At 28.1% G+C, this 15,109-nt stretch overlaps 1 protein-coding gene across 7 annotated transcripts in view; it reads right to left on the reverse strand.

Moving 5' to 3' along the window:
- Positions 1–770: 770 nt before the first annotated feature.
- LOC107446848 (disintegrin and metalloproteinase domain-containing protein 11) overlaps positions 771–15,109 on the reverse strand; it is a 201,742-nt gene continuing 187,403 nt past the window's right edge. For 2 of the 7 annotated variants that reach the window (XM_043038687.2, XM_043038688.2), the window contains 5 exons: positions 14,764–14,986; positions 13,901–14,003; positions 9,107–9,292; positions 5,810–6,956; positions 2,853–3,128 (listed from right to left, as the gene is read on the reverse strand). In XM_043038687.2, the coding sequence (XP_042894621.1) occupies positions 3,090–3,128; positions 5,810–6,956; positions 9,107–9,292; positions 13,901–14,003; positions 14,764–14,986 (1,698 nt within the window). In that variant the 3' untranslated portion in view covers positions 2,853–3,089. Of the gene's footprint in view, positions 3,129–5,435; positions 6,957–9,106; positions 9,293–13,900; positions 14,004–14,763; positions 14,987–15,109 lie in introns of those variants that run through there. The other 5 variants (XM_071187142.1, XM_071187139.1, XR_011638081.1 and 2 more) reach the window with 4 other exon arrangements.

A 15,109-nucleotide genomic window follows, 5' to 3' on the forward strand; every position in this document is an offset into this window, starting at 1 on the left:
GAAGAAACATTGAAACATTTTCCATATTATACTTAACAGAAAAGTAAACAGAAGACAATCAACAAGTGATTTTAAACTAATTCAGTTTTGTATAGTTAAAATGTGAAAATATTTTTGAAAACCTGTCTTAAAAAAACATATGGAAAATTGTGTTGAGAAATTCTTTCTGAAATTCACATGCAAAGCTTTATAACACTGTCTAAAACTAATATTTTCCTTCATTTATTTTTTGATCAATGGAGACATGCTTCAATAATTGATGAGGAATAAAAAAAGGCATACAAATGCTGTTATGAATGATTGGCTACATGAAAAAATTTAAAAAAAATTCCCACTTAACTTGTAAGTGCATTAGCATAAGAAAAAAGAATGAGTGATTTATGTTCAGAGAAATAAAACAGACATATTTTTCAATATTGATTTTTGATAATTTTTTAAATTCATATCAATAGTGAGAAAAAGTTTGGGATATCATCATATTAAATATTATTTAAATATAGGACTGAAAGCTTTTAGTCTTTATTTAAAACAATTGAAGAAATAATGTTTACAGATTTCAACTCTATTTTATTTCGAAGGAAATTAAATTATATTAAGATTTTATAAGAGAATTTTTTTACAGTGTTCAGGAGTAATTTTGTCAAACAATCCACAGTACACACAAAATTTTGTCAAATAATCCACTGTTCAGGGAAAATTTTTCCATACAATTCTCTTCTCAGAAAATCTTATCTAATGGTCACTAAGCAACAGATGTGTCTGAGAAAAACTTTTTCTTTAACATTGTTTAGTTATATTTTAAGTATTACTTTGACTGTTACAATTTTGCTTCAACATGTATGGAATTCAATGTTAAGTTTAAACTTTTAATATCTGTGTTCATTTCATTAGGTAATTTGTTTTATGTAATTTTAAATAATGATTACTTATTCAAGTAAAATTTAATAAATTCTCGTTGCGAATTAATCAAATAATTGTTCAACCCCTTCCTTCTCGCTCCCGTGAAAATGACGGGGTGAGATTTGGCCCGCTATTTCTCGCACCTGTGATATTGACGGGCTGGAGTGTTCAGTAGTAACGCGCCAATAAGAATAAAGCTAATTCATTTTCTTTGCCCGGAAAACATTTTATTTCTCATTTTACACACCTGATGGCAGTATCAGGATATTTTTAAGGTAATTCTAGATAGTTAGTTTATTTTAAACTAGTTGCAGCACTAATCAAATACGTAATACAAATACAAAAGTAAAAAAAATAGGCACTTTTATGACCGTTTTCTTGAAAATTAACCGATCGTTAAGGGGTTAAATGTTTCTTTTCTATTCAAAAGGATGAAGAGCTGAATACAGTAATTTTTACTGTGTATAATAATAAATAATTTACATAACTTATTAGAAGAAAATGTTAAGCAATCTTTTTCAGGTTCATAAATATGTTATAGTTAGCATTAAATATAGAGAACATGACAAGTGTTTTGCAAAGTTTTTGAAATAAGACAGTTTTTTAATTCGAAAAATTCTTTTGAAAACAAATTTCTAATGATTCCATGCATCATAAAGCAGATTTTAAAATGTTTAATTAACATGCTTCTTTACAGAGCCATCAATTACCACAAAAAAAAAATAGTATTTGAAAGATAACACATAATAAAAAATTTTTAAATTGAAACATAAAGTCCCAAACTTGAAATCTGCATAAGGTGACCACTTGAAATGATAGGTGGTCAAATTATAAAGTAATATTTTACCAGTTTGTTGCTTGATTACAGAAATTAACTAAGGAAAGTAGTCAATAGATTAAAAAAAGCAAACATTTCAAAACACAAATGCAGCCCAAACTTTTCCTACAATACCATTCTTAAAATGTTAAATTTGCTAATTAGAATAACTATCTGTTTTATTTCTCATAGAACAAGTTGTTCAGTTGGTGTTTTATTTAAAAAAGTCTAAAAAAGTGTGATGCTTTGCACACAATTAGATGAAAGTTTATGAGTTCACATTAGTAGCTGCCATATTAAAACCACCTTCTGTCCTTTATTGATGAAAATTGAATATTGATGCGACTTATTTTTCTTTTACATTTCATATTCAAGAAAATGTCAAAATTGACACAAATTTTGAATACAAAAATAAAAATAACTAATTATTCAGTTTCTATGTTTATGAATGATTCTACTAATAGCTGAATAAATTATTTCCTATTAATGAAAAGTATTTGAATTAGATAAAATTTTAAATTATCTGAAACATATTTTAAATGTTTTCAACACAACATAAATCATTTTCGTACAAGAAAGTTTAGCTTAGGGGTGCACAACATTTTTCGTAGTTGACCATAAGAAACAAAATTTTGGTTTTCTAGGTACCTACGTAGTGATTTGCATAGATAATAAAATACTTGCATAGATAATAAAATATTTCTTAGTGCAATAAAAAGAAAAGAAAATTGTCTTAAAAAATTAATGGACAAAATGCAGCAAATTAATACATTATACGCGTAAACTCTGTACATACGTTTTGCCCACTTAAGTCTACTTTAATAAGATTTAAAAAAAAATTGAGGAAAAAGCAACTTTAATATTCTCTTTTACTATTTTTAAATTATTAACATTTTTTGTTTTTAAATAATTTCTCCAGCTGCATTTGTCTTGTACTTGTAATCAAAGTTTAGAGTTTCAACTATAGATAGTTAAATCTCGACATTTGGTATTAGGGTTTATTTTGAAGTTTTAATGTTATAATTTGAATATTTCTTTACAGTTCATTGAAATCAATTTGGAAAAAAAAACACTTATATAACTTCTTAAGCTAGTTAGGTAATTTTTTTTTCAAATTATTGTTGGCTCTTAGGCAGGGGTCTCGATCATTTAAGGATCACATTTAGCTTCTGAGGTATGTGCACCCTTAATCTATTTACACAAAATTATTTAATAAGAATTCAAAGGTCGTTCATGAAATTACGTAATACAACAGTTTTAAATACATATAAAGAAACAGTAAAACCATAACAAAGTTTACTGTCAGCTGACAGAAATGATTAAATTTTAAACATTTTTTCTTGTGTTTTGTTTTGTTTCAGACAAAAAGTTTTCAGTAAATTAAATAATCTTCTTCCTTAGCAAGCCTTACCTAGAATAAATTAAATACCTAGTTTATGTGTGATAAAAAGAAAATGTTATCTTTTATCTCTTCTTAAGTTTCTTCCTTAATATGAGCTACAGCACCAATTATATTTAAGAGGTGAAATTATTCTACAGTTTAAGAGTTATGAAAAATAATTTTATTCCAAAATCCTTTTTATATTGCTTTAAATGTTACTTGTATAAATTATTAACAATCATAGATGCATTTGGAAATTACAGATCTTAAAATTTTAGAAGTAAATTAGAGATATAGTAGTTTAAGCTGATTCGAGCTTAAGTAATATATAAAAAAATAACTTTTAAGCATGTATGGGAAATTTATAAATAATCATAAATTAATTTCTTTCAGTAGTATATTCTATTTTATAATAGCACAAATTTTAATCATATCATTTAAGGAATAAGAATTTTTTTCAACTTTATGATACTGATTTGATATTCTTTTTTTGTTAATATTCAAGGTAGAAAGTGGCGGATAAATAAAAAAATCTCATCTAACTAAAACAGCTAAGAATGTGGATAATAATATTTAAAAAAAAATGGAAGTAATATTTATATTATAAGTGCATAGACTTAAATTATGATAGTTAATATAAAAACCTCATTAAGCTTGCAAGGTGAATTTCGAGCACAAAAAGTAGTCAATAGAAGAGAACTATTATCCACTTAAATACAGCTGTAAAATTATCTAATTGAAGATAAGTTTTTTAGGCACTTTTAAGTAAAAGTATGCATAAAAGATAACTTAGTAAGCAAGTATTTAAGCCTTTTGTGTAAATGTTTTTATGTCCCAGTAAAATTTTCAAATTTGAAATAGAATAACTTTAAAATTTTAAGCTGAATTTTTTATTTTTGAAAAATTAGTTATTATGTAATATTTATATAAAACCAGTTAAAATATTAATTTTTTATAAAACTTATAAATTTGATATGTAAATATGTTTTGTTATAATACTTTAAAATAATTTTGACTAGAATCTGTTTCTTTGAATAATACAAACAAGTAAAATTACTTCAACTGCAATAAAATTCAGTTAATAAAATAACATCAGGAATTTTAATTTTTACATTGTTTGATAAATTTTAGAGAATATCATGAAATAAATATAGAATGTTAAGATATCTTTTTGTACTATAATAATGGGTTTTAATTTGGGGTAAATTAAGAGGTTAGCAAATATTAAAAAATAATTGTATAGTAAATATTTTTGAAGTAAAAAATTCGCAAAATATAAATAAGTTAATGTGACAATGCATATATTATTAATTAAGAACAGCTTTTTTTAGTTATTTAAAGGAAAAATAAATTTTCATATAGAACTACATTGGAAATTATTAAAATAAAAGCAAAAAAGAGGTTACTGACACAAAAAAAAACTTGAATAAACAAATCTTTTACTCTATCATTAGACAATGCTTAAATTAGAATGAAATTATAGTCATTGTACTTTTTGAATTTTAAAATAACAAATCATTTATGATTTTAAGTTAAGACCTAAAGTAGATATAAAATAGTTCAAATAGTATTAAAAAATATAAGTGGAATTACCATGTGCAAGTAAATATATATCTTAAAACATAAATTTATTCAATAAAATAAACTTGCAGAAATTAGAAAATGAAATTCATTAATTAAATATTTTTACCAAAAATATTTACTAACCAATTGGAATAACTATAAACAATTTTATTAAAATTTGCGAGAAAAAGAAATGCAATAATTTGTAATTAAACAAAAAAATACATGAAATAATTAAGAAATATTGGTTTTGAAAAATAGGTTATTTAATTCAACATTTTTAACATGGGACTTAATTATGATTTACTAATAATTTGCCCTCAGAGTAAAAGTAGGTTATAAGATTAGACTTAAGTCTACTGTTTACTATACAATAAAGTATATGTTCATAACTATTTTATTTTTAATAATTCTTGAAAACAACTCAACTGATTTTTTAACATATTATAAATAAAATTACCAATTGATTTTTAATTTCTTAAGATCAAAACATATTTTCAAAACTTAATTAATATAACCTAAGTAATAGACTCAAAACATAAAAATCAAGTTTTTTTAGAATTTTAAATATTAATTCTACAATTTCGAGATTTAATTATGGCAATTTAATTAGTTATTGACCTTGATTATCCAAAGAAATATTAATAGTTATTTAAACATATTAAATTCTGAGGGCAAGATGTCCAAATGTTAGGAACCCTTAAATTAATAATGTATTTATATTTTAAATACTGTATATATTTTATTATATTATATATTTTAAATATTACATACTTTAAAGCATTCCTCGATAATTCACAATTACTTTGAATTCAGCTTCCATAATTTATAATAGAAAGTTAAAAAGTCTGTGTACATGTGAAATATATAAGTATATTTTTATCTAAATAAATCTTAAGAAAAAGTGACCGTGAATGTGAGCAAAAACCAAATCTTCAAAAGTGGTGGCATGCAGCAGCAACCTGATTTACTGAGCAAATGTAATTTCTATGTGCAGATGCCACATGAATAAGTTAAAAACTTGCCCTTTATTAAGATGTGATTTCCATAAAATGATTTCCTATAAATTCTTGATATTTAAGTCTTTTGAATAACAATAAATTAAATGACTAGCAATTCTTTTATTTAATTAAAATCATATGTTAGACCTTGTACTCCGGAAATTTCTTTTTTCCTTTTCTTTTGGCTCCCGAAGGAGGTTGGGAGCCGGAAGTGGAGGAGCTAGAAGAAGGCGGAGCAGTTACGGGTAACTGAGCACGATCCGACCTAGTTGTAGATGGAGGAAAATAACCCTTATCATCGTACAGTCCATCGTAAATTTCATCGGATGGTGGACTAGGTACATACTCACAACCGTCAATTTTTAGTGTTTTGTCTTGTGGCTGTTTAATGTTTAAGTTCCTCTCATAAGCGTAATCTGGTTTGTAAGTAATCGGGAGGGCCTCTTCACTCGCACTACGGACAAACTGATGCGCTGCGTCGTAATCCCCATCTTCTCCTTCATCCTCAATGCTACCCTCTTCATCAAACTCTTCCTCATCTTCTTCCGTCTCCGTGGGAGGGACTCGTGTAAAACGGCCTGAAACGTCACCAGCAGATTGCCTCTGCTTTCTGCCTAAGTAGAACTGTAGCCCTGGCTCTAGCTGGCTTTCAGTACCACTTGCACTGTCCGTCCTATCCACTCGATAATGACGATCAGCTTCTGGCTCACTTAGACGAAGATCAGAACCTGCTGGGGATACGTGCAAAGGCTGGTGTTCAAGTTGCCGCAAAAGATCTTCTAAGTTTCTTATCCTAATTGGTCCACAAGGTGGCACCATGTCCTCAGCTTCCTCACTGCTCGTGTTCCCTAGATGTTCAGTACTAGTTTTAATGACACTGTAATCTGCTACAGCGTCCATAAATGTTTTTTTGGTATCCTGTGGACTTCCCTGGCTATCGAGTGGACGATGGGAAGACACAGTGTGAAGGGCCTCTAATATTTCTTCGTGATATCCATTCAAGCTCTTTAAAGTTCTTTCAACTTCTGTTAGTGCATCACTGTTACGCTCACCATGGCTGTCTGCCTGACTCATTATATCTTGGTTATCTGACTGAGACGCTTCGTCACTCCATTTTTCTTTATCCGATCTGATTGCTCGCTTTAATATTCCCTTCTCTGGAACCTTAGAGAGATTGTTAGGTGACAGTTCAATAAATGCAGAGGTCTCATCAAGTAGCTCTTCACCATCTGAACACGATGTGTCTTTCAACTGTAAAACCTGCTGTCTTTTTAATTCCTGAAGCTTGTCTTCCCTGCAAAAACAATTAATACCTTTAAATTTGCCAAAAAGATTTAAGAATTGTTCAAATAATCTATAATATTTGTGATGTCCAAATCTAAAAAATATTGTCAAACGTCTTGATTTTATTAAAAATAATATTTCTGTTCCTAAAACAATGAATGCTAATTATCAGCAGTTTTAAAAAATACAAGAACGAACACTAATTATCAATATGAAAAAATCAATCTTTAATAAAAACTCAGACTCTTACCCCCCCCCCCTAAAGCTTTTAGAATAGTTGAAAAGATTGGAATATTCTGTATCTGGAGGAATTTTGTTTTACCCAAAATCCAGCCCTGTGTTTTTAATCAGTGGAACACATTTCCATATAAAATAATCATAATCTTCTACTATTTTAGAAAGAATAAACTATTATTGATTGAAATGTTTATGTATAATAAATAAAACAACATGAAAAGAGTATAAACATTGTCATATAAACAGAAATAGGATAGTTTACAAACAATAATGAAGCTACACTGTGTAAACTATGGTACTTTAAGACTAAAGACTTTCGAATTTCTATGTTCTTTCTTAATAAAAACCCTCTTCTTAATAAAACCCTGTTGATAATAATATGAATGTCTACTTTAAAGACATAATCATAAAAAATAAAAATTTCATGATTAGGATAAAAATGGAAATAGTAATTGATTCAATAATCAAAAATAAATAAATAAAGGAAAAATTAAAACCAAAATTTCTAGATCTATTCAACTGAAATATGAATCCTACATAAATCTGTTGGCAAGCTATTTTTATTCTATGATGGAGAATTACCTATCCTGGGGACAAGGAGGAACTTTTTTTGTGTCCCCTCTATGATTTTTGATGCATTTGACACACTTTTGCACTGAACCGGAATCACAGAAGCTTCTTTTTTATTGTTGAAACACAGAGATGTACTGCTTGCCACAAATATGAGAATTATTGACCTTTGGAGAGTTCATTTCAAAAAGGAAATATTCCCCTTTTTCATTTCCCTTTGACATAATAGAAAGTGCTTTTTTATACACTATCTGGACACTTACCTAAAAGATCAAATTTGGGGGTGTAATTTATCATTTGGCCTGAGACTCTTAATTCCTGCAGCTGGATACATAAACTTCAAATTATGGACATTTTGAACAATGCTGTTTTCCCAACTCCATAGCAGTATTTCAGAGGCCATTTTTCTTCCAGAAGAATAACTGTTTGATTTTGATTCACTTATTGAGACATGCACCGCCACAGTTTGACACATTGGATGTCTTAAAACTGGACTGACCTTCTCAGATCCTTGATCTAAATCCCATAGAATAACTTTGGGAGAAATCAAAATGCAGATTACAAATACAACAAAATCGACAATCCTCTCTTCAGAAGTGGTGGTCACCTGGAAGCCATTATTTGTTGGCAAACTATTAAAAACTGGTGGAAAGTATCCCCATGTGTTTGCAGGTCATCACTGATGCAAAAGGGGAATCAACGTCACTTTAATGTAAGCGTCTACCACTGGGTGTTCAGATACTTTGGGACTGAACTTGGATACTGAAAAAATCCTATGTTTGTTTATCAGGGTGCGTAGCCAAATTATTCAATAAAAATAAGCACATTTTAAGCACTTTTCAAGTACTCAAAAAATATTTGTAATCACTTTTAAAAAATATCATAATTAGGCAGGGTTTGAAACTTCTTGACAATTGACGGTTTTATTTTGTTTTAACCATCATGTCGGAAAAAAAAAACTTTTGACACTGTTTCTGACAATTGTTAAAAATCATGAAATTTTGAATCATGTAAAATGAAAGGCGTTTTAATACGCTAAGGAATGACAATACGCCGAAATAGATCAGGGTTGAAGTAATTGGGAAAACATTTAATAGAACAATGTGAACTGCGTCTTTTTGTGTAATTTGAAGGGAAAATCAACATGGTAAAGAAAAAATCTCATTTTGAAAAAGGGAAAATTAAGCACATTTTAAATGAAAAAAGCACTTTTAAGGGCTTTTGAGAAACAAAAATCGAAAATAAGCACCTTTAAGCATTTTTTTAAAACACTACGTACCCTGTTTATATGAAATGATTTGTGCAATTTTTATGTTTTAACTTTGCCCTATTTCAAGAGGTTAAAGTGTTTACCTGTAGGAAGGCATACTTCCGAAAGTAATAATACGGTTCACGTTTTCCTGGGAAGAGCTATCATCAACCTTGATGGAACCTTGAGTGGATGAAAATTTGCGACTTGAATGTTTTTTCAGGTGGGATGGGTCCGGCTTGGGCATAGCACTCTGTCTTCTGACAAAAGGAATGTTGCAGTCACAGTGTCTTACACACATAAAACAACACAAATCAAAAGTATAAAGAGCAACACAATTAATTATTGTTTTGAGCAACTAGTTTACTCAAAAATATTAACAAGAATATATATATACAGAAGAAAACACAAACTAAAATGTTAAGATGCCTCTAATTTATTGCGTAGATACAGGGGGTGGACAAAATATGGAAACTCTTCTGTACTAATACATTTTCTCATATTGCTCCAGAAACAGTTAAATAATTTCAGAAGTCAGAATTCTATATTTCAGAATTTTATAACTTCAGAAGTGTTCAGATCATACAATTTCTCATACATATCAGTGAAGTTTAAAGCTTTTAAATGTTTGAGGAAGCGACAATAAGATACAAACAGAAAATGTTTTTGAACAGCCTATTCCAAAAGATTTGTAACAGTTGCAACAGTTATTTTGGTTATTATATGCAATAATTACACAAAATTTTGTAAGCCAAGCTTAATATTTACAGAAATACAGACATTTTTAATAAAAAAAAAGCTAATTTTTCTATAACTTTAAAAATATTCAACAGAATTAATTTTTGGCGCAATTTAAAATGAATTACAAAATTTTTGCTTTAAAATTTGAATTTTTTTTTTTCAAAACTGTGTAATATGTAAGCAATTAAAGTAGTTTTTTATACTACGCATACTCTGAAAAAAAAATTCTACATAATTTTCAAATTTTCTACATAATTTTGTAGTGAATCGCATTTGGCGACTAATGAAGAAAATCTGATTTTAATATCTCAGAAACTCAAAAAGTTTTGAGCAATTTTCTAAATAGTTTTTGTACTTTTTAAAAGAATGCTTAAAATAATAAGAGGTTTACTACATATTTCATTTTGTAGTATTAAACAAGATTTATTAAAAATTACAACAGCATTGTTGAGAATTATCCCCATAAAAGCATCTTTTTCTTCATCTGTTTTCTTTTCTTACTATCAAGTTATGATGTATGAACGTTCATTATAATGTTTCAACATTTGTTATTAAATTCGGTTTCATGATACAAAATAATATTTGTAGAAAATCCCATATCATTTTGAGCTTTCTTTTATAAAGTACGAAAACTTCTCAGAAAATTGCTCGAAACGTTTTACATTTTCAAGATATTTTAATACAATATCATATATACCTTTTTCATTAGTTGCGAAAGATGGCTTACAGCAAAATTAAGGCTGTGCATGCGCAGTTTACAAAAACAACTTTAATTACTCATATCATACGCAGTTTTAACCCACTGATGGTTCTGCACGTAAAAAGTCGCATTTTAACCTGCAGTCTTCTCTGCATAGCAAAACCGGTTTTCCCATGTTAACTGATAGGGGAACTGTGTGTAGGGGAGAAACATTCTCCCAATTTTGCCCATTCCTTAACCGCCAGTGGGTTAAACAAATTTTTTCTCAAATTTTAAAGCAAAAAATGTGAAACAAAAAAATTTGTTTTTCATAAAAATGTCCATACCTCCATAAATACTTAAACTAGGCTTACGAAATTTTGTGTAATTATTGCATACAATAACTTCAATAACTGTCACAAATCAATTGCTACATTTTTTGGCATGGGGTGTTGAAAAACATTATTTTCAGTTTGTAATTTATTGCTGAAGATATAAAATAATTCGTTATGTATTTCTGGAGAAATATTAATTTTTTTATTAGTATAGAAGTGTTTCTACTATTTTGTCCACCACCTGTATTTTCACTTCTGAACTTTTGATTAAAAAACCCGTTAAAAATATTACTAAATGATTTCAAATTATGCCATTTTTTTAAAGTTTATTTAGCAGAATAGCTGCTACACTTTTCAACACAAATTCCATTGCTGAATACAGCATAAATATTATCATTGCTTAACAATTTAAATGTACCATGTGTCGAAAAAATTCACTAGGCAAGAGAAATGATTTGTGACTAAATAGCACAAAATAGCATTGGGAATTGAGTAAAAAAAAAACAACAATAGCAATTCTATGTGTGTCAGCACACAGAATTTGTTTGTATTATTAAAAAAATATCTTGTGATATAGCATTTTGATATTCTAAAGCATGTTTGTTAATCAAAATATATTAAAAAGGAAACATACAAAACTAAGAGACTTACTCTATAATTAATTCTTAAAATTTACTGGTTTTAAACTTAATACATTCAAGACCTCACTCATTTTAAAAACAATATATTTAAATATTGTTGTATGTAGTGACAAAGTAAAAGTGTAAAACGAAAGTGAAAGGACAACCCAAATCTTATGGAAATTAATTACCTGTCGAATTGGATGAAAATTTAATATGTTGTATTAACATTCTGTGCAAAAGTTCTCTTTGACACAAAACTCAAAAATGGTAAAATTCCAAAATACAGAGAATTGGACATGGGATATAAGTAATGGTCAGTGTGTTGAAAGGTGCTTGAAGCACACTTGCCTGCAGCATTGGACATTGAGTAATTGCCGACACATTGAGAGTGTTATATGTTTTTAGAATATGCAATGTATAGAGAAATCAAATATCCATCTATAAAATTAATCGAATGTATCTACGATGTAGCCAATTGACCTCTCCAACAAAATGTAAATAATATTCAAATAACTGATGATTAGCTATGTTTATGCGTAACTACATATGTTTGCATATATCCAAGGATCTTTTTGTTTCAACAATCAGTCCTGATAAGGGCTATAACATGTACAAAATCTGATCAAACCACCTCCACATGTAGAACATTGGTTAATGCTAATGTCATGATAGAATTGAGAAATACTATTTATGTTTGTTTATCTCAAAAGCTATAAATTTTTTGGACATTTTGCTCAGCAGAACTTTTGATAAGAATGTTTTGAACTACAACCAATTAATTTCCATGAGATTTGAGTGGAGTCCTTTCCTGATGAAGAGTATGTTGATGTGCTCTACAGAAGCAGCCAAATATTGAATTATTAGGAAATGATAGAAGTTTTATTAATGAAATGTTCTACTGTTTCCCTTTTACAAAATGTGCCAGGATCACTAACTTCAATCTAGATTTTTCAAATCTTTGTCAAAAATGATGTAAGAAAATAGACACAATATTAGTGGCAAATTAATATTTAAGCAAGGAAAGGACAAAAGGCAATCAAATTATGTTAGATTACTAATAAGAAATGTGGGATAAAAGTATTCCTTCAAACCAGTTTGAAAGTCTGTTGAAACTTGTTTTTGTAATGATCACTTTCTCTGTTTTCTCCAGCAATCAAATAAGTTTTGACGTTTTTAGTTCTATTTTCTTCAGTAGTAATTGAAAAGTGCTTTTGATTTTTTTTCTCAATAAAACATTAATTTTTAGCCTCTAATGCATGTACTTTTTTACTTGATTTTCGACAAGAATTCTAAAACTGTACATTTAAAGTGGTCGGTCACAAGTGAACATAATATCTATTATGAGGTACTATGATTTATTCAAAATTTTTTAACACTCTTAACAAACTTTTCTCTACCTCTACTGATTACATAAATTTATTGACAGAAAGTTTAGTCAGATTTTGTTCATTTAAAATTATATTTGCTTTTAAATATTAGATTTTTATTTTTAATTATTAAAAATACGGTGTTATGAACTGTGATACTGAATCGAGTTCGATTGATAAACTAACTGCAAAATTTACATTTTGTAAGCATAATGCTATAGAATTAACATGTTTCTTAATTTGAATAAGTATCAAAAATAAAATACTTAAAATAGAAAATTAAAGTAAAATATTAAACACTAGAACTAACAGCTCTTTCTTGCACACACGATATTTAATTTTAAAAGCTTAAAAAAGCATGACTTTATGTTTTTAAATTTTTATGTTGTTAATACAGTAGAAGATTGTCATTCTATAAGCTGCAACTCTTCATAAATCACATTAGCTTTGTGAGTGTAAAAAATAAAATTTGTAGTAAAGAAATTTCTATAACTAAAAAAGAATTATTAACTTCTTACATTAATTGCTTAATTATTTGCTAAGAAATTAAAATTTCAAAAGCTAAACAAATCAAAATTGATTCATTAATTTGTTCATAGTTCTAATGTGGCAAAAAATATTTAAAAAAAATTTGTAAACAATAAATACTTAAGTTCATATTTTTTGTATTTCTAAGTATTTGTATCCAAACTAATTTAAAGCACTTAACTATTAACTCGTTCTAAACTAATATTGCCATATTTATTTTAAAGATGAGTGAAATGGTCTATATAACACAAAATTCCATAAAACACAAAGATCCAGATTTCAAGAATTGTGCTATAAAGATCTTTTACTGTAATATACATTTTTCCGTAAAAAATGTTTAATTGCTTTCTATTAAATTAATGAAATTGTTTTTTTAAAATCTCTAAAAAGTACATGTAGAAAAAATATTAAAAAAACATTACCAGAGTTTAATTAATATTTTTGGCAGTTGTGAGTAAATTTTTCTGAGTATCTTTCCAAAAAAAAAAAAAAGATGTTTGATTGTTATTTTGCATTCTTATATAGCAATAACAATTATAAATGCCGTGTTAAAAATTGTTTTGAAGAGATAATGTCTTACAAGCCTTTATAATTAAACAAGAAATAAAACAAGTCTAGAAATTACCTGTAGCAGGTGGCTAATAAAGCGAAGAAAATAAACACTCCACCAACAACACACACAAGAACTATTACGAGTGATGGGGTGCTGAGGACATCTTTCTTTCCCACTGATAACAAAGATAAGCACTGATAAATCAACAATATATTTTGGACAGAAAATCAATATTTTTAATATAATTGTTACAGAAATTGAATTCTATATACAGTGAAACCTCTAGTTGTGGACACTCCTGCAAAACGAACACCTCTCAATACGGACATATTTTTCTCCCCCGTGAATCTTCTACTAATAAACCATTATGTACATTCTCTGAAAAATGAACACTTCCGTAACCGGACGAGAATGGTCATTTTTGCCTTGAAACGTTATTTTCTATCCCTTCAAACCGGACATTGTTTTTTCTAAATTTGAAAAAAAAAAAAAAACTTTCTCTGAGGAAAAAAAAATATGCAACTTTTCACCATTTTTAAAGTATGTTAATTTTTTCCCTAATCCAAAACTAAAAATATTAAGATATTTCTCTACTAAAGAATCAATCTTTCTCCTATCACCTAGTCTTATCTTTCCAAATTGCCTATCACCTAGTCTTATCATGCCACTATAATCATAAGTATAAGATAATCATTTTTAACATTTTTGATTGCATACGTTATAATACATTTATACAAAATGACTCAATTACTATAGAAACGTGTTGGCAATAAATATGAATATAAATTATTTTATAATCACCTTATATTCCTTACAAAATTAGCTCTATTTACTTTAAATATGTGATTAAAAACATAGTTATAAACACCATTAAAAGGCCATTAAAAAGATTTCTTAATACAGTGCAGTAGAATAAAAAAAGGAAATGCTCTCACCCCCGTACGGAGTATTTGATTTAGATGTTTTGTTTCTCCAAGCATCTACCGCATCCAAGGTTGGTTTCTTGGTTGTCATTGAGTCACTTTCTCCAGGTTTCCTTAAAGTTCCAGGAGGTGTATTAGCATGATCTACGGTATCGGGCCTTGAACTTTTCGGTTGACTACAATCAAAGGATGTCCAGCTTGCATCACAGTGACAAGTGTTGATATTAGAACAAACCTGCATGTATAAAGAAAAGTTTGAATAATAAAAAACTTCTACTTGAAATAAAAAGCAAAGAAATGTGAATCCTTATTATACAGAGAGAGAATATGGCAGCAAAAAGAGACATAACATTCATCA

This window comes from Parasteatoda tepidariorum, chromosome 10 (genome assembly GCF_043381705.1).
Source record: "Parasteatoda tepidariorum isolate YZ-2023 chromosome 10, CAS_Ptep_4.0, whole genome shotgun sequence".
NCBI classification, from domain to species: domain Eukaryota; kingdom Metazoa; phylum Arthropoda; class Arachnida; order Araneae; family Theridiidae; genus Parasteatoda; species Parasteatoda tepidariorum.